The sequence below is a fragment of the Brachycentrus maculatus genome, unplaced genomic scaffold (assembly GCF_059751285.1).
Source record: "Brachycentrus maculatus isolate JH-2025_06_01 unplaced genomic scaffold, ASM5975128v1 h1tg000139l, whole genome shotgun sequence".
In the NCBI taxonomy this organism is placed as follows: domain Eukaryota; kingdom Metazoa; phylum Arthropoda; class Insecta; order Trichoptera; family Brachycentridae; genus Brachycentrus; species Brachycentrus maculatus.
Genome location: NW_028280892.1, coordinates 855,001 through 875,786, shown reverse-complemented (window position 1 = coordinate 875,786; position 20,786 = coordinate 855,001). Strand labels below are relative to the sequence as shown.

At 35.2% G+C, this 20,786-nt stretch overlaps 1 protein-coding gene across 5 annotated transcripts in view; it reads right to left on the bottom strand.

Moving 5' to 3' along the window:
• The window catches only part of raw (NDT-like domain-containing protein raw), a 178,501-nt gene that overhangs the window by 105,636 nt on the left and 52,079 nt on the right, over positions 1-20,786 (bottom strand). For 2 of the 5 annotated variants that reach the window (XM_088260645.1, XM_088260642.1), the window contains exons 2-3: positions 9,045-9,749; positions 8,257-8,889 (exon numbers count right to left, since the gene is read on the bottom strand). The exons of 2 other annotated variants lie outside the window; for them this stretch is intronic. In XM_088260645.1, the coding sequence (XP_088116771.1) occupies positions 8,257-8,597 (341 nt within the window). In that variant the 5' untranslated portion in view covers positions 8,598-8,889; positions 9,045-9,749. Of the gene's footprint in view, positions 1-8,256; positions 9,750-20,786 lie in introns of all 5 variants that reach the window. One more of the 5 variants, XM_088260644.1, reaches the window with a different exon arrangement.

Sequence of the window (20,786 nt, the reverse complement as noted above, 5' to 3'; positions counted from 1 at the left end):
TTCAGAGTCGTTAGGTTATTAAAAAAAAGGCATAGAATACGAGTTCTCGGTTTGAAAAGTAACGGCTCGCCACTGATACATTTCCATACATACAGTGGTGTATACATATGTGCAATGTATGTTTAGAACAAAGGCAGCCGATAGTCGCGGTGAGATCACCCGCTCGAGTCAGACTGTATGTCTGTTCATCTGACGAGACGAAAAAGCGGTGATGTTTAGACATCTTGTGAACGGTAAAAAAGAAGCATTTTATTATGTATACAATCCAAATCAAAATATATTTTGCTTCAATAAAAAAAAAACAGACAAATTTTAATAAAATAATTTTGATTTTTTATACAAATTTTTGGTCGCATTAGCCAATGTTCACACAACTTGAAGGTCCTCACCAAAACGTTACATTTCCATTATAAATGATTTTAAGTGATCAGGAATTCTAGCTTGTAAAAATTTCATTAATTGATTCAACTGTCACTTTGTGGTGAAATCTATCCACTTTTAATTAATGTACTACTTAGTAAATACCATTTTTTTCTTTAAATCTACTGCGCAAAATTAAACACCAGTATGATACCATTTTGAGTTTTTGGATTTGTTTTTAATTTAAGTTTGACTTAGTAAATACCACTTTTTCTTAAAATCTATTGTGACACGTGTTTCGATGCATTCCACATCATTTTCAAACACCGTATGTGAAGCTAATTCTAAATTTTAGAGTTGGGTCCTCGGGATGTTGAATTTGACAAACCCATAATTGACAATATGACAATGACCAAAGCCTCCCCCCTATTGTCTATGTTCCCACTGATGAGAAATAAAAATAATATATTAAAAATAAAAATTAAATAAAAAAATTAAAATAATAAACAGCTTCTACCTCATCTTCAACCTTCAACGTCCCAAGGACCCAACTCTAAAATTTAGAATTAGCTTCACATACGGTGTTTGACAATGATGCGGAATGCGTCGAAACACGTGTAACAATATATTTTAATAAATACTGTTACTTCATCATCATCATCAGCCTGTGTCCGTCCACTGTTGAACGTAGGCCTCCCGCATGAGTCTCCATCCTCTTCGATCCTCCGCCTTCCGCATCCAGGTCACTCCCGCTATTCTTCTTATATCGTCAGTCCATGTTGTAGGGGGTCGGCCGATGCTTCGTTTGCCAGTTCTTGGGCGCCATTCCAATACTTTTCTTCCCCATCGAGCGTCGTCTCTTCGACAGATATGTCCTGCCCATTGCCACTCGAGTGTGCCTATTCGTTGGGTAGCATCCACTACTTGAGTTCTTCTGCGTATTTCCTCGTTTCGGATTCTATCTTTTAGCGACACTCCGAGCATAGATCTCTCCATAGCACGCTGGGTGACTTTTATTTTATGAGTAAGACTTGCTGTTAGATTCCACGTCTCTACGCCATAAGTTAATACAGGGAGGATGCATTGGTTAATACTGTTACTGTTACTTACTTAAGTCAAACTTAAATAAAATAAAAAACAAATTAATAAACTCAAAAGTGGTCTCATACAGGTATTTCATTTTAATATTTAAATCATCATGTTCTCACCATTAATGCCCAGACTTCCATATTCTTCTTCATCTATGCTGAGATGTCAAAACATACTTCTTTGAAGGTTTACTATAATACTTCTTTTACTTTTTCTAACCCTTATCCGGACCCAATGGTGCATAGGGCCCTGCATCGTTTTGACGCAGTGTAAACTTGATGGTTACTTACACGAAGGCAAGTTGATAACTCCTGCGATTAAGGGACCGGTCCAAAGTAATATTTAATAAATATAAGGGTGAAAATCACTAAAATTTATTTTCATCCTCTCCTGAGAATCGAACTCGGGACCTCCAGCACGGTAACCAAACACGCTAACCATTACACCACGGAGGCGGACAAAATAGTATAATACAGGTATGTATTAACTTTCGCCCACGTAATACCGTCATCCTCAATACGCCGTGCAGAAATTTCTATCGCTAATTTCACACGCATTTTTTTCCGATTGGTGAATAATAATGAATTAAGTCACCGGTACAAATAGCCCGAGAGGACACGGCTATAGCGGCTATACATAATTATATGTGTGCGATGATGTCATTGGCTGTCGAAAACCAAACACGAGCTCCGATTATGGCAATAGGCAGTGCTAACACGGTACGCCTCCGCGAGAGACGTGCTCTCAATTAAGGAGCCAGTGCCGAGTTACTTACAACGGGACATTTCGGCTGTCCAAACTTAAACACAGTAAGGGACATTTTTTGTAGTACGTTTTTTTCGCATTTTTGGATTAAGTAGAATCTACTGAGTAAAAATGCAAAAAAACGTACTACAAAAAAATGTCCCTTACTGTGTTTTGAGTTTGGACAGCCGATTTAACATGAGTTTATTATAACAACATTTTGAGTGTCTAAATACTTGTCTGCCTCCGTAGTGTAATGGTCAGCACGCTCGGCTACCATTCTGGAGGTCCCGAGTTCGATTCCCAGGGGGGGGTCAAATAAATCGAGGGAAAAACTAAGGGAGGAGGTTTGATGGACAGTTAGGATTCTTATGATAGGTATGATAAATATTTCGAGAGTTTATTTTGCAATTAGCGGGAATCGAATGTGACAATAAGTTTTCGCAGTCAATTGTCTAGCCACCTAATGCTCACCTGCCGATATAATCAAGAGACAAGTTTCTACGATGTCCTAAGTGCTGACTGCCCTCTCAATTCGTGGGGGTATGCAGAGCAGATTAATTTGACGCTTTCCTTGTTCTAATTTTAATCGCAAAGAGCAATCGCATTGAGCCTCAAGGATCTCGTAGGCTGATAAAAGTCCTTATTTACAACCAGCCACTCGTGTGGGCGAGTCTTGGACTAAAACTTCGTACACACGGGTGACGAGCTTCCGTTTGTCGCTCCGTCATCGTAAGAAATCACCCTAACTTTGTAGCGAATTTGAAAGTAAACTCATAAATCACACTGGAGTCAAGTGTCACTTTCTTTTCAAACGCGTCTTGAGTGAATACTGCTAGTGATATGGTGATTGATCAGTCGATTTTAGAGGAAGCTTTTTTGGCCATCAACAGACACAAGCTTGTTCGGGTATGCAACCTCGAGTGGGCTAATCATTGAATTTTTTCTCAGTATTTCATTTGTTTGAAATAGTGATTTTAGCCGGGTAAAATTAATTTTATTAATGAATTCGGCAGTCACTTTGTGGTAAAAATATCAATTTTTAATTAAAGTTTTACATAGTAAATACCACTATTTCTTAAAAATCTACTGTGAGACGTGTTTCGATGCATTCCGCATCATTTTCAAACGGTGTTTGAATAAAATTAAGTTTAAAAGTAGATAGATATTAATGCTGTCCAATCGATAAACCATTTTAGCGCTAAGATTATTCTCATATACTTATGCTAAAATTGCTGAGTACCTTTTATGCAAAATTGGTGAATTTTACATTAAGTGGATATTGTAAGGGCTAAAAAATTGTTATTACAAAAAATGTTACTTTTTTAAATAAAAAATAGTTTATGGATATTATTAACGAATCGGAACTTTGGAAACGCCCAACTCGACCGTCAAAATACACTGGCGTCATCGTCGGTATATCGACGACCGCGTTTTTCGCAATGTATACAAGAGTCGATTTATCGATTCTCAGCACAAAAACGGTTAATAAAATAATAAAAAGGTTCTCTGAGCTTGAGTTAAGATTTGGGAATGTGTAGCAAATGGATGAGAAACAAAAATTTACGATGGAAATATTTATTCTTAATTTATTTCAAAACATACTACATACATAATAGTTACATGTATAATATTCCCGACGAGTAATTTCCATTACTCATTTTAGGATTAACGTTAACAAGGTGAACCTATGAAAATATCACAATTTTAAAAGGAAGTGAATAAGATGCGCATAAAAGCACAACGTTGGGGGGGGGATAGACCTGAAAAGACGTGGTATGATCAAGTACACGGTGGATAATAAATCTCAGGCGCATGTAACATGTATAATATTCCCGACGAGTAATTTCCATTACTCATTTTAGGATTAACGTCAACAAGGTAGGAACCTATAAAAATATCAAAATTTTAAAAGGAAGTGAATAAGATGCGTAAAAAAGCACAACGTTGGGGGGGGGGTAGACCTGAAAAGACGTGGTATGATCAAGTACACGGTGGATAATAAATCCCAGGCGCGGTAATGACTTTATAGCACATCATTTCATGCACGACCAAGAACCTTTCGTGTGGCTGATATTAAAAGCCTCGTTTCAGAACGGTTCGAAGGGCTTATCGGTGATCTCGATCTTGGAACGGAGCTGTGCGGAAAATTAAACGTGCTCTACTTTATTTAGCCAAGGACACGAATAAATGGATGTAACACAAACCTCTTACCATCGTATCGATTTAACCCCCAACAGGTGTCGACTACATCACGACCTAACTCTGTTCAGCGAGTGTTTTTTGCCTAGGAACCTAATTCTAGAATTGCGGGCATAATATCTAAAATGATAAAGCTAAACGCATTTAAACTATGAAATTTTGTATTAATTGTTATTATTATTTTCTATTATTTCCTTGTTTGTAAATAAAAATAATACTCGACACTGGCAGAAACATCCTTTCACTGGGTGACTGCCAAATAAATAATTTTAAAAATATATACATTTCACTCATGCATTATTTCATTTTTTTAAACTTAACTAAACTTTTAAACTTCAGAAAATAAATATGTACATTGGCGGGCTTATTGCCAAAAAGCCAAATATCTTCCAACCAACCAAAAACAGACTACTGATATTGGTCAAAACGTTTGATACCTTATATAGCTGTTTGCAATCAGAGGGTAGATAGTACTTGAACATTAAAAAAAACACAAAAATTACAAATTGATGATAATAAGGAAGGCAAAGGAAAAGGGGAGTTTAGGGAAGGAGGTAGAGGGAAAAAACTAAGGGAGGAGGTTCGATGGACAGTTGGATGTTCAGCGAATGTTTTTGCCTAGAATTTTCACTAATATTTTTTTTATACTTCATGTACAGAAAAGAAATAAGTACATTGGCGGGCTTATTGCTAAAAGGCAATATCTTCCAACCAACAAAAAAAAAACTAGTGATATTGGTCAAAACGTTTGATACCTTATATAGCTGTTTGTAATCAGAGGGTAGATAGTACTTGAACATTAAAAAAAAAACATTATTTATATTTAAGGCACTAACTTTGTGATTTTCTATTTTATAATTGAAATATAACTTTGTTTTAAAATCAGTATAAATATTAAATTACAACTTAATTACAATATCTACCGGTTTCGAAGCTAACCGCTTCTTTATCAAGACTGATTAATCGGTCTTGATAAAAAAGCGGTTAGCTTCGAAACCGGTAGACATTAAAATTAAGTTATAATAAAATATAGGGTCCGCCAAATAACATTTTTTTTTTGAAAATGGGGCGCAAAACATCGAGTGTAGCTTCGGCTGTGTGGCACGTAGCGCCGTCCTGTTGAAACCAAATGTTGCCAATATCCTCCTCTTCAATTTTTGTGAACAAAAATCCGTTCAACATGGCCCGATAACGATCGCCATTGACTAACGGCCACTCCTTGCTCATTTTCAAAGAAAAATGGCCCAATTATGCCTCTGGACCAAAATCCGCACCAAACAGTGACTCGTTTTGGGTGTACCGGCTTTTCAATGTATGCGTGCGGGTTTTCTGTGCCCCAAATACGACAATTTTGCTTGTTTACATACCCGCCAAGATCAAAATGAGCTTCATCCGAAAAGATGATTTTTTGGCAAAATCGGCATCTTCTGTAAGTCGAATGTCGCAATATTTCCCAGCGTTGTTCAAGCGTATACACAACCATATTCGCTCAGCGGAAGGATAAAACTAATTATCTGTCAAATCAGACATGAGCTAAGTGTTACCATTCACGAAATAAGCACTAGTTGAAAAAAAAAACTTTAGATGGCGGACCCTATACTTACAGTGATCTTAAAACAAAACATTTTAATTAGTAAAAAAAAACATTTCAAAAATATTACAAATTGATGATAATAAGGAAGGCAAAGAAAGAAGGGAGTTTAGGGAAGGAGGTAGAGGGAAAAACTAAGGGAGGAGGTTTGATGGACAGTTAGGATTCTAATGATACATAGATAGTAATGTATCAGACGTTTCTTTAAAGTTATTAGAGAAGGTGTATTTTTTACAAGGAGAGGTATTTCATTCCATAGTCTGGCCGCTTGGACAGAGAAGGAATAACTGAAGAATGATGTGTTATGGCGGAGATTACAAAGTGTTTTTTCTTGGGATGAACGAAGTGATAGACTACATGAAATTAAAGCAACTCATGCCAGTGTCTTTACACGACGGATTTTTCAGTTCTTTAGACACGTGTGTGGCAAAGAAGCCTGGAACGACTGGTTGTGATTGATAGCCTGGAGGAGAAGAGAGGGAGAGGAACATCCCCACACGATGGACCGATCAAATTAAGATAGCAGCAGGCACCTCGGTGGTTGGAGCGCTCGTGCAGCGCAGTCAAGGGATAACTGGAGAAGAATCATTGCTTCGACAAAGGTCACAACCCTTAGTAATGAGGAGTAAGACAGAGTACAAGAAATAGCAACATTAAACATAAAGAGTTTACCCACTAACAAGTAGGAACAGGCTATAAAACTCATAAAGTTGGAGCCTATTAAAAATAAAATATTTAAAATATACCAAAATGAACCCTGAGCCTTAATGGTTCTTATCTCAATTGTTAATTGTTAATTGGAATCATTCAATCATTTAAAATTGTGCAAAATCGTTAAAAAAAATAACAGAACTAGCAAAACGTGATTAATCTACAAAATTGGCATAAAATACCTTTAAAAAATGCCGAAAAGACAATTGGTATTGGCGCCAACATTCCAGACGAAAAAACTGCCCACTCGTAAATAAAAATGTTTTATTATATGCTATACATGATTGCATATTTAATAATTTCACATAAACAGAAATTAAAAAAATTCAAAAATATATTTTTTAATATTGATACTTTCTCATTTATATTTATATTAGCACAATCTACCCTCTGATTGCAAACAGCTTTATAAGGGAATAAAATAACAACTATGTAGTTTTTGCCACATGAATTTTATTTGAACAGCAACCGGGTTTCATCGTAACCGACATCATCAGACTGGTGACTACAAATAAAATTCAAACCTGGTTGCTGGTCAAATAAAATTCATGTGGAAAAAACAGCATACTTAGTTGTTATTTTATTCTATAAAATACAGTTCCGCCAAAAATGTTAGTACAAAACCCAAAGCTTTGTAAGGTATCAAACGTTTTGACAAATATCTATTAGTCACTAGTCTGTTTTTGATTGGTAGGAAGATATTGCTTCTTAGCAATAAGCATACCAATGTACATATTTATTTTCTGTACATGAAGTTAAAATAAAATAAAATAAAAATAAAAATTGAAGAAATCCTTCCTGCCGTGACAGAACGCACTAAAGCAGTGTTCCGCAAACTTTTTCTATTCAAGGTACACCTGCCAAATTAAAAAATTTCAGAGGTGCATATTTACCATATTACGGTAACATATTTAACATATCGCTTAATCCCTTCAACAACGTCATATATCAAAAAACGTCAATTTTCAGTTGTGCATGTTTTCGGAATGTCCAGAAAATGTACTATATCCCAGCAAAAGCGGCATATTTTTAGCTTAATATTTCCTGCTACAGGGCAGAAAGTGTTTTTTTTGCATTTTTAAGAAAATGTATTGTTTAATTATTTTTTTTAAATAAACTAAATATTTTTCAAATGGAGAAAAACTCTTCAGGTTTTACCTAAAATGATCTGTTGCACAGTAAAAAGTTCAATAAGTGGGTTGATATTTATTTTTAATATATTTGATTATATTCTTAAACTTTAAAAAATATTTTAATAATCAAGTTTTTTATTTTATTTTTTACGTTGTTGAAAGGAGTGAGCGATATACGTTTAATACGAATTGTGCGCCTACTTAACTGAGCACAGGCAATCAAAATTTCGAGCAATTGTGTTATTTTCACAAAACTAGACTTTTTTCCGCGGCAACTAATCACCACGGTACAGCAGTGTGCCGCGGCACACACTTTGCGGAACAATGTACTAAATTGTACTAAGAAGCAATGTACTATTGCTTATGCAAGGGTCACAACCCTCAGCAACGAAGAATAAGACGGAGAAAAAGTACCAAAGCACTCACCTAGAGAGTCTGCCGCTAAGTCTGCCGTTGTCCGTCGGCTCCGTGACGTCACTGGCTTCCCCTCGCCCCGGATCGTCCTGTCTAGAGGTCTGGTCGGCCGACGCGGGCTTCTTGGCCAGAGTCAAGGAGCCGGACCTGTGCAGCGCCTTGGCGACCGCCCCGCTGGGGTACGCGCTCGGCACGTGCTTGCCGAGGCTCTGCCGCGAGGAGGCCGAGATCTTGGGGTACGTGTGGTGGATGTGCGTCTTGGGGGCCCGCGCGCAGATGGCGTTGGCCGCGCTGCGCAGGCGCGAGTGCAGCCTCGGCCCGCCCCCGGGGGTCGTCATGATGACGCTGTCCATGTCAATTCCAATTCCAATTTCAATTTCAAATTTGGCAAATTTTGATTCTATCGACGTCCATGTACGTCCGTGTCGGTGTCGGTGTTTCTCTGCTTCGCCGATCAGCGCATCAATTTCAATTCTACCAACGCTTCCAGTCTATGATGACGATGTCCATACCGAAATGTCAATTCCAATACTAATTTAAAATTTGGCAAATTTCGATTCTACCAGCGTCCATGTATGTCCGTGTCAGTATCGGTGTTTCTCTGCTTCGCCAATCAGCGCATCAATTTCAATTCTACCAACGTTTCTAACCTATGATGATGCTTTCTATACAGAAATGTCAATTCCAATTCTAATTTAAAATTTGGCAAATTTCAATTCTATCAACGTCCATGTACGTCCGTGTCAGTATTGCTGTTTCTCTGGTTTGGCGATCAGCGCATCAATTTCAATTCTACCAACGTCCATGTATGTCCGTGTCGGTATCGGTGTTTCTCTGCTTCGCCAATTAGCGTATCAATTTCAATTCTACCAACGTTTTCAGTCAAAGTACGTCCGTGTCAGTATCGGTGTTCCTCTGCTTCGCCGATAAACGCATCAAGTTCAGTTCTACCAACGCTTCCAGTCCATGTAAATCCGTGTCAGTGTCGGTGTTTTTCTACTTCGCCGATCAGCGCGTGTTAATGTCATTTAAAGTCCATCGGAACCCTTGTCACAATGGTTGCCAGGTTGTAATTTCTTGTCATCGGTAGTGCCTGAATTACGGCCGTTTCAATTCCAGATCGGATGGTCGAGTAGTCATCAATTGATTAGTCGATTGAGGAGTTCAGAGCGAATGAGGCACCGGTGCTCTTGCTATTTTCGAGATTGGTCCACCGTTTTGGGACATGTCGTCAGAACTGTATTCTTGTAGTTTTGTCGCGGCCATTATTCGGATGCTGGATGTCGTCGAGTGGAGATCTGCATTTGAGGTATCTGATCTCATTATGTGTAATTTCCTTGCTCCGCCAAAACACTCGTAATTTTTAAAAACTCACATTAAACTCGCAATTTTTTTTTTCATGTCCATTTCATTCACAAAAAATAGCGTAATGTATATTGCTATCCATTTTGTTTCAACGCCAAGATAAACACAGTCGAAATAAAACGTTTTCTGCAGTCTAAGCACTGTCAATAAAAAAATAAAAAATGATAAATAAACCCCGATTTTTTTTATAAATAAAATATATTGTTGAATAAATAATTATTTCGACAGGTACACAATTATTTGTATCTACCAGCATCGTGATGTATTGTCTAATTTTAATATTTATGGAGTCCTGACATGCCAACAGTTTACTAATAAATCAGTGTAAAAAAAAAAGTTAGATATGCAAAGAAGCGGTAAAAAACGCTTCTGTCATGTAACGCGTTAATACTTAAAATTGACAGAAGCATAATATATCAATTTAATTACTAATAAATAATCATAATAAAAGATTCTACAATGCACGCGAATACGCGTAGAGAAGCACTGTAGACGGTAGGTCGTGCGTGAATTTATCGAAAACCAGTTTGATAAATTTATTATTCATTTTTCACTATTATTCATTGATACTTTTTTTAAATGTTCAAATATTTAACCCTAGGCCACTGGACTTGTTTAATGTACCTTAATACGGGACTATCGTAAAATGTAAGAGGATAAAAAATTACCAAAAATGTTTCATCATCATCATCATCAAACCCTTACCCGCACCCCAATGGTGCATAGGGCACTGCATATAAATGCAGTGTTATCTTGATCGTTAACACATGAAGGAAAGGTAATCAGCCATCCGCTTCACGTAACCAGTCCAGGGTGATATTGAATAAATATTAGAGTGGAAAAATCACTTATATTTATTTGACCCCCCCCTGGGAATCGAACCCGGGACCTCCAGAATGATAGTCGAGCGTTTACCGAACGTTTACCAAAAACGTTTACCGAGTAAAAACATTTATAAAATAAACGCAACATGTTTTTTGTTGGCGTACAATTGTTATTTAAGGGCCAACAGACGATAAAACGGAACATAATTTTCTTTAAACCCAGGTAAAATTTTACGTAATTGATCTTTATTCTTAAAACACCGTTTTTGTATTGAAAAAGTAAGTTTTTCTTCGAAATGTGTTTTTGTTTTCTTGTGTCGGATTGTGGTCCCGTGGTTAGTGTCGCGGACTCTTAAGTCAGAGTTTCTCGGTTCGAACCCACTCTCCCACAATTTGATACCTATTTCTAATAATGAGCCACTTAGGCTCACAGAAATAGTATGAAATGGAAATATTTGTGTAAATAAAATAAAAAAAACAAATATTTCTCTTTTCTTTAAAAATTAAATAAAAAGTCTTTAAAAATATTTATAAAGAAATTATCGAATGGAGAGAGAAAGAGTTATAGAATGGAGTAAGAAAAATATTTTCAATACACATATTATTTTATAATACCTCAACAAAGATGAAGAAGAATATGGAAGTCTGGCCATTTACGAGGCTTGCGACCGTAATCCAGAGATAATCCAGATTTGTGAACAAGTATTTGGAAACACTCAAAAAATTGTTTTCAATATAAGCATATTCTAAAAAACCAAAAACAAAATATATTATTTTTAAAAAATCAGGCGTAAACTGATGTCCAGCTCTCAATGCAGCCGGAACGAATTAACGAATTCTATTATTGCGAGTATGGCCTTAAGAGTGGCCGTTCTTTATTGAATAAATGATACAGACACAAATAATGACACAAAATGTTTTTAAAACACTTGTTAATTCCAAACATCAAGATGGAGACGTATTTAGCGAGAATCACAGTATCAAATATGTACAGAGAATACAGATGCGAATCAATTAGTAAGATCTACAGTAACGAGACAAAATTCATAGCCACAAAATAAAAATAATTATTTTTATTTAATATATTATTAGATAACCAATATTTTTAGCTTTTCCACTTTATTTTTATTTGACCAGCGACCGGGTTTCGTCGTTACCGACATCACCAGTGTGATGATGTCGGTAACGACGAAACCCGGTCGCTGGTCAAATAAAAATAAAGTGGAAAAGCTAAAAATATTGGTTTTAATCTAATAATATATTAAAAATGCAATTCCATCACGAAGTGTCAGTAGATAATATAAATCTATTATTTTTATTTATTTAAGTTTTATTAAGTTAATACAACTATTTCTTAAAATCTATTGTGACAAGTGTTTCGATGCATTCCGCATCATTTTTAAAACATTGTATGTGAAGCTGATTCTGATGCGGACGCATCGAAACACGTGTCACAGTGCATTTTAAGAAATAGTGGTGTTTACTTAATAAAAATAAAAAATGGACAAATTTAATTACAAACTGACTTCTGAATAAATTAATAAAATAATTTTGTTATAAATCGATACAGTGTAAATAGCAGTGTATTTTTTATTTATAATTTATTTCTGAAGCACTAACTAGGTGATTTTCCATTTTATAATTAAAATGTAACATTGTTTTAAAATCACTATAAATATTTTATTATAACTTAATTATAATGTCTACCGGTTAGCTTCGAAACCGGTAGACATTATAATTAAGTTATGATAAAATATTTAGAGTGATTTTAAAACAAAGTTACATTTTAATTATATTTTTTATTTGTTTCTGTTTTAGTAATTCATATGTTTATACTTTTACCCAAATTTTTACGTAAATTTTATGTTACTTTTGTTTAAAGTCATTATCTGATCATAAGTTGTAAATACCGATTTTTTATGTTCTTTTTTAATAGGCATAGGGATCCTGAAGGGTGGGAACGCAGTGTCGGCCTCTGTCCATACATCCTCCTCCCCTCTCATTAATCTGCAGAGAGTTTTTATTCCTTAAGAATGAATTAAAATTATTCCTCTATGACAGCTATTCCTAGCTGACAAAGAGTCCCCCAGGACTTAATAGCCGCTGCGGGTGGATGGTGGGAAAAAGATGCGAGTGTTTTTGCCTAGAATTTTCACTCATGAATTACATGAAACTATAGTAACATTAAACATAAAGAGTAAATCCACTCACGAGTAGGCATAGGCTATGAAACTTAAAAAGTTGAAGCCTGGGTAGGGTCATGATAAACGGTGTTGCATAAGCCGTAGCTAGATTGGACGTTAGGAAATTTAAAAAAAATGGTGAGAAAAAGTGATTCGGAGTGTTTGCCCACCACTGTAGCGAGCAGAAGGCGACGCACGATGCAATCAAATTGTGGCTATCACACGTTTATGGGTGTTTTATGAGGATTTGCGTGGGTTCGCTGATTGTGATTACGAACCAACAACACACAATGCTGAAACCTCGTGTAGTGGACGCAGAATCGTCAGCAAATTGGCCATTTCAGGAAGAAAAGACTTCAAAGGACAAGAGTCAATAAACTTTTCAATGACAGCGACTGGATTGATCTATGTTTGTTAAACTAATCGCAATACTATTCTTATTTTAGCTTAAAAATCAATATATATATATATATATATATAAATATATATATATATATATATATATATATATATATATATATATATATATATATATATATATATATATATATATATATATATATATATACATATATATATAATAAAAAAATTACAACATTTTGAGTGTGTCCAAATACTTGTTCACAAAATCTGGATTATCTCCAATTACCAATAAATTATCTGGTCAAATTATAAGCTTAATAATAAAAATGAAAATGGTATTTTCTGGCGTTTCTCATGTGTGTGATTATAATCCAGGATTCGGATCTCACATACTAATATAAGAGTTTCTGCTTAATAAAAAGCTTCTTTACATCTCACCAATAGATGTCTCTAGTGAAGTTCTAGTGATTCAAGAACAAGGTTTCTAAATTGGTTCATATATATAGAACTTCCAAGAATTTGAGTAGTGTGGTTGTCAATAATGGGTAGAATTGGTGAATGTTACACGTGTGTAAAGTGATCACTTAAACCAGCCTATGACGGTCGTCAGCCCCGTAAATGCCCAGACTTCCATATTCTTCTTCATCTTTGATGAGATGTCAAAAAATAATATGAAAAGTTAAATAAGTGGCTTGATACTTTAAAATTAACTTTAAAACGATCTCATGAAAAATCTAATTTTTTGATATATGACGTTGAAATCTCAAAAATTGCAAATATTAAAGATATCTTTGGCATTATTGTTTTGAAGCTCGTTGTACGTCTGATGTAAGGGGAGGTCGGTGGATGACATCAGCTCGACCGGCGAAAGTTGAAAACACAACCGTATAACAGTAATTACATGTAATTATATCCATGTATAAGCGGAATTAGGTACTAACGATACCAGACCGCGTCATTAACTGCGCAAATGATTGTCTTTTAACTATAATGATTTATTATTAGGGGATACGACTACACCTCCTCGTAAGAGAGTATTGGTAATAACAGTTTTGATACTTGATGAAGCAATTTTTGGTATGGGAATATGGAAATCTTTGCCATTTACTGAGCTAGACCTAAAATCCGTCCGCCTCCGTAGTGTAATGGTCAGCACGCTCGCCTACCGTTCAGAAGGTCCCGGGAGGTCATAGCACGATCAGGTATGCCAAATACTTGAAAGTGGTCAGGTGTAATAATCGGCGGGTATGTATGAGGAGATGCATGAACGTGGAAGAGGCGAAGAATGTTTGTAAAGTGGTGTGGCGTTTTATTCTCTTTGCCTACCCCTGCGGGGAAGATGGTTAGTTAGTTAGTTAGTTTTTAAGTCCCGGGTTCGATTTCCAGGGGGGTAAAAATAAATATGTGTGTTTTTCATTTTCATATTTATTTAATATCACACTAAACTGGTTACCTGAAACGCATGGCTAATCACATTGCCTTCGTGCGATTAACGATCAAGGTAACACTGCGTCGATATGATGCAGTGCCCTATGCACCATTGGGTGCGTAATGGGGTAAGAAGAAGAATAAAAAATACCATTATTTCTTAAAATCTATTATGACACGTGTTTCGATGCATTCCGCATCATTTTCAAACAACGTATTTCTATAATTGATTTGGCAGTCACTTTGTGGTTATAATACGAGTATAAATCCATTTTTAATTTAAATTTAATAAATAAATAAAGCATTTATTTTTTTGTCACATGAGTATTATATTGTTACGGTTAGTTTCGGAAGCCACAGATGCTTCTATCTACGGGTTTAAATATAAAAGTGTTTTATTTATAATTTAATCATATCTTAACAGCACGTTAGCCAGATGCGCTAACCACTACACTACGGAGGCGGAAATAGTGGCATTTATACCAAGTGAAATTAAAATAATAATAATAAAATTTAAAAAATAACGTTTTTGTTTAGAATCACAAGCAAAACACATTGTTACATTATAAATACCTTCGCATCTCGATTGTGTCAACGAGTCTCATTATTCACTCGTATAAGTGTTAACGACTTCAGTAAAAATGTAGACGCTCGGAGAGAGAAAAAGTGTAGTACATATTACGATCAAAAATAATAGTAATAATAGAACCCTTATCCGCACCCCAATGGTGCATAGGGCACTGTGTCATATAAACGCAGTGTTATCTTGATCGTTTATACATGAAGGAAAGGTGATCAGCCCTCCGCTTCAGGTACCAGTCCATGGTAATTTTGAATAAATATTACAGTGAAAAAATCACTTATATTTATTTGACCCCTCTGGGAATCGAACCCGAGACCTCCAGAACGGTAGCCGAGCGTGCTGACCATTACACTACGGAGGCGGACAAAATTATTACGATCAAAAATAGTAAATTATTTATATAATATCATGTACGACTATATGAAAAGACAGAAGCGCATTTTACAGGAATAGCCCCGGGCACAAGGTCGCCACCAAAACATTTCATCTATTTTTGCAAACACACTGTAGAGTCAACAAACAGAGGCGAGCATTAAAGGTTGGCACACAGTGACCGATCAATAAATAGGACGGAAGCGAATAATTGCTCTATCAATATTGGCTACAAAATCATGACAAAACGGCTGAAGATCAACCGCTACAACCGAGAAAACGCAACAGAATTACCATGTGAAAATCTACGGTTAAAACAAATCGTCAATCCAACAAAATAATTATATATAAGTATATATATGTTTTTTTTAAATTCATGTTTTACTTAGCAAATATCACTATTTCTTAAAATCTACTGTGACACGTGTTTCGATGCATTCCGTATAATTTTCAAACACCGTATGATGATGCTGAATGCATCGAAACACGTGTCACAGTAGATTTTAAGAAATAGTGGTATTTACTAAGTAAAACATTAATTAAAAATGGATAGATTTTACCACAAAGTGACTGCCGAATCAATTAATGAAAAATAATTATAACCCAAGATCCACGGCACGGAAGAAAATGCATCTGAAATACCAAACAAAAATCTGAGTTTAAAACTAATGTCGAATTGAACAGATGAATAGATATAGACGTGGCGTAGTTGGGTAGACGCTAGAATGCGAAACTGGCGTTGCTAATTCAATTCCCGCATATTGCAAAACAAATTGAAAGATTTATTTTCAATTGGTCTGGGTGTGTGTGATGTATTTTTCATATTTACCATCCCTATCTTTACTATCCTACCTGCAGACAAGCCTCTAAAAGCAGAGGTTTAGCGGGTTATTCCTTTAAATGGAAAAATAAATTTAAAAAAATCGAGACAAAAATGAACTGTAACAATTAAGATATTTCAGAAATCTTGACCGGCGGAAGATCAACTGCAACATCAGAAAAAATGCAACAGAGTTACCATATGAAAATCTGCGGTTAAAACAAATCCTCAATCTAACAAAATAATCATAACCCAAGATCCACGGCACAGGAGAAAATGCAACAGAAACACCAAACCAAAACCTGGGTTAGAAACCAATCTCGAATTGAACAGATAAATAAAAACCAAAGATGAAAATTCAATGCAAATCAAAATTGAATGCAAATCACAGTTTTAAAGATATCGTGGATTCAACGAGTAAAGTCGAGATATATGTATTGTGGGCGGGAAAAGCTGTCCAGCCAATAAGCAAAATTACAACACGGATAAGTTGTGGGATATCCACGAACTCGGGAACAGGACCAGGCAAATATATAAACGATTCAAAAGGAGAGCTTATAGAAGAGGGTTTCGTAAATGCGAGTTTGCAAAATATTTGATCTGCCAAATGCAAACATGGCACCTACATAAGTACAAAATGTTACGCCATGTCCAAGACTTGTAGCGTCCACGCAACTTCCGATACGGGTTTGATGGTTGTTATGAGTAGCAAGTACCATCGAAAACAGAAGAACTAATGATGTCATAGATTTGTCTTTAAAAACGAATCACGTAAATGAATAAAAATTGTGAGTCAACGACAAATTACGGTTCAAGATAAAAATCAGAAACCCACGTGTCTGGTAGTTTGTCAAAAGCTATCGTCAATTTATCAATGTTTAATTTAACTAAGGTAATTTACAACATTTTGAATGTGTGTATCTGGATTATCTCCAATTATAGGAGTATTTTTCATATTATTTATTTTTTCATCTCACCAATAGATGTCTCTAGTGAAGCTCTAGTGATTCAAGAACAATGTTTCAAAATTGGTTCATATATAAAGAACTTCCAAGAATTTGAGTAGTGTGGTTGTCAATAATGGGTAGAATCGGTGAATGTTACACGTAAGTGTAAAGTGACCACTTAAACCAGCCTATGACGGTCGTCAGCCCCGCAAATGTCCAGACTTGCACATTCTTCTTCAACATTCATGAGATGTCAATTTTTTTTTAATAAAAGTAAGGTAAGGCTATGATAAATTAAGTAATACTACTGACCCTAATCCGCACCCAATGGTGCATATGGCACTGCATCAAATTGACGCGATGTTTAGTTAACCTTTTATTATATATGAAGGCAAGATGATGAGTTCTGTGCTTCAGGTACTAGTCCAGGGTAACATTAAATAAGTAAAAGTATGAAAGAACAAATGCTTATTTTGACCATCCTTGGGAATCGAACCCATATAGCGCGCTTGGCTACCATACTGGAGGTCCTCAGTATGGTAACCATGTGTACTAACCACTACATACCTGGCAGCCCTGGCTCGTATACCGGTGATGTCATTGTATTCCTCTACTCCGACAGGTAAAAGGAAACACAATCCGATAAGCAAATTGTAAATTGCCTTTCTATCGCGTAACAAGACTATTGTACTAGGTATACAACAAATGCATTTCGCAAGAACCCATCTGTGTGCAACAGGGTATCAAGAATTCACAATAACAGCCATAAATATACACATTTACTGCTGTATACACTAGACCAGCAATACGTATCAAGCGTTGTTGAAAAACATTGATAAATAACATATTTTTTAAAACATTTTGATTGTGTCCAAATACTTGTACCCAAATCTGGATTATCTCCAATTATAGGAGATAATCCAATTTCATATTATTTTATTGAAGATGATATTTTCTGGCGTTTCTCGTGTGTGTGATTATAATCCAGGATTCGGACCTCACATACTAATAAAAGAATTTCTGCTCAATAAAAAGCTTCTTTTTATCTCACCATTAGATGTCTCTAGTGAAGTTCTAGTGATTCAAGAACAATGTTTCAAAATTGGTTCATATATATAGAACATCAAAGAATTTGAGTAGTGTAGTTCTCAATAATGGGTAGAATTGAAACAGACTAATGCAGACTTCTGCAGAAAAATCTCGATAAGGTCTAGGACAAAAACATATGGTAAGTGTATTAGACCAAGCAAATATCTATCAGAGGTTGGCGACAACTCCTTAAACACCAGACGATCCTGGGCCAGCCTGATGAGGGTTGCTGCCTCCGGTATTCCAAACCACTGTAGAAGATTTTTGAGACATGATGTTCTGTTACGCCCCAAGCCCCGTCTGCCCTGTACCTTTCCCTCTACAAAAAGCTGTAGAGGACCATATTTTTCTCCACGGAATATGTGGCTAAAGTATATGGCTTTTCGTCTTTTGACCAAGCAAATTGAACTTTAAAACTAAAAGGATAACGGATTTTGAAGATAAGGAAATTTAGATATGAAAACAATATCGCGGATCAAAAGAGGAATTGTAATTTAAAAAAATATCTTATAAAGATACTAAATTGCAGAATAAGATTTAAGCAAAATAAAAGTATTTTAACTAATGCATGATATGTGTTCATTGATAAAATCGTCGGCCTTGATTGAAAAACAAAAGCAGAGATTTAAAAGAGTGAAAATGATTTGTTTTGCAACCGCAAAAACTAGTGACATCATAGCCAAAGTTCAGAGATCTAAAATCAGGGATGTGCAAAATAAGGATTCGTATGGTTTGAGCAACGACTTATTAGGTAAGGTATTAAATTTCACACAATTTTACACCGTTTTAAAGGTGAAATTTTAAACGTTTTTTTAAGTAGCTTACAATCTACGGAGAAGCATCATTTAAGAAAGGTGTGTTAAGATGGTTTGAGCGTGTGAATCAAGCGAGTGAAGAGAGGATAGTAACACAAATTTATGAGGCAAATGTGGATGGTAATAGAAGCAACGAAAAACGGAGGAAAACTTGACATGATCAAGTATTTTTTTAATACTTGAAAGTGGTCAGGTCAGGAGTAGGAATAATCGGCGGGTATGTATGAGACTATGCATGAATGTGGAAGAGGGGAAGACTGTTTGCAAAGACAGATTGGTGTGGCATTTTATTCTCTCTGCCTACCGCCGTGATGGTTAGTTATTTAGTTTATGAAATCATCCAAAATAGTTATTTATCAAATTTAATTTTATATTTATATTTAAAATAGAAACGTAACACCGTATTATCGCATCGGTGTCATTTAATGACATTGATTAAGACCTTAAACAAAGACCAGCTAAAGAGTTGTAAAGACAACCACAAAAAAACTCAGTGACTTTGAATCGAAAAACGAGCTATTGACAAGTCAACGATTTTGATATTTGCCTTATATTTTAAGTAAAAAAATGTTGTTCCGAATCATTTATGAAATCTTTTGTCTTGATTCTAACTTAAAGAGGTACTCGCAAATATATAATTCACTAAGCGAATGGCTGCGTGAGGAAACAGACGAAAAATTCACAATTAAAAATATATTGAGTATTTTTTCAAAATCCTTACCTTTAAATAACTCTTTTCTTTTCAAAACCTTATATATTATTTATTTCGAAGGAAAACTTATTTTTTCTATACAAAAACGGTGTTTTGAGTAAAAAAATAAATCACGTCAAATGTTACCTGGGTTCAAAGAAAATTAAGTTGCGGGCTATCGGAAATCACTCCTTAAACAATAAAAAAGAAATAAAATAAGTAAATACAACAAACAATACACGTAATTTGAACTACGAAAAATATCAATGAATAAATCCGTTATGTATTCATTTACAGAAACAAAAATGAATGTATTAAATAAATATAATGCAAATGTATTTTATGTTTTTTTGTGGATGAATTCGACCTTTTTCGTATGGTCATCGAGTTATCGTCAAATTCTACAACCCTGATATTAAGGAGCAAAATAAAGAAACAAAACAATGTCACCAAAGAGAGGCGGCAACATTCTTTGCAAAAAGGCGGCGATTGTAAAACAAAGGCGAATGATGTCACCGATAGTTTCGGAAACACTGATAGCAATAAACTGGCACTTTACGCGAGCAATAATAGTTGAACCAAAGTGTCGCGTAATTATCACTTGGATATCCTTGATATCGAAAGACGATAATTTAAACGACTGGTAAGACACTAGATATTGAGTAAAATCGTTTACGCACATTACAGGGGTCCAAAGCGGATTAAAAGAACTTTTCTAAAAAATAAAAATAAAAATATACTTATTGATTTTGTATTAAGTTTGTAGAATTACATGATATATTGATTCGGCATTAACTTCTGGAACAACAGGATGATTTATATTATTTAATACTTTAATAAAATCGTCAATTTTCCGTTGTGAATGTTTTCGGAATGCCCAGAGAATGTACTATATCCCAGCAAAAGCAGCATATTTTTAACTTAACATTTACCCGCTACAAGGCGGAAAGCGTTGTTTTTGCATTTTGAAGAAAATGTGTTGTTTAATTATTTTTGTCAAATATATTAAATATTTTTCAAATGGAAAAAAAACATTCCGGTTTTACATAAAAAAATCTGTTG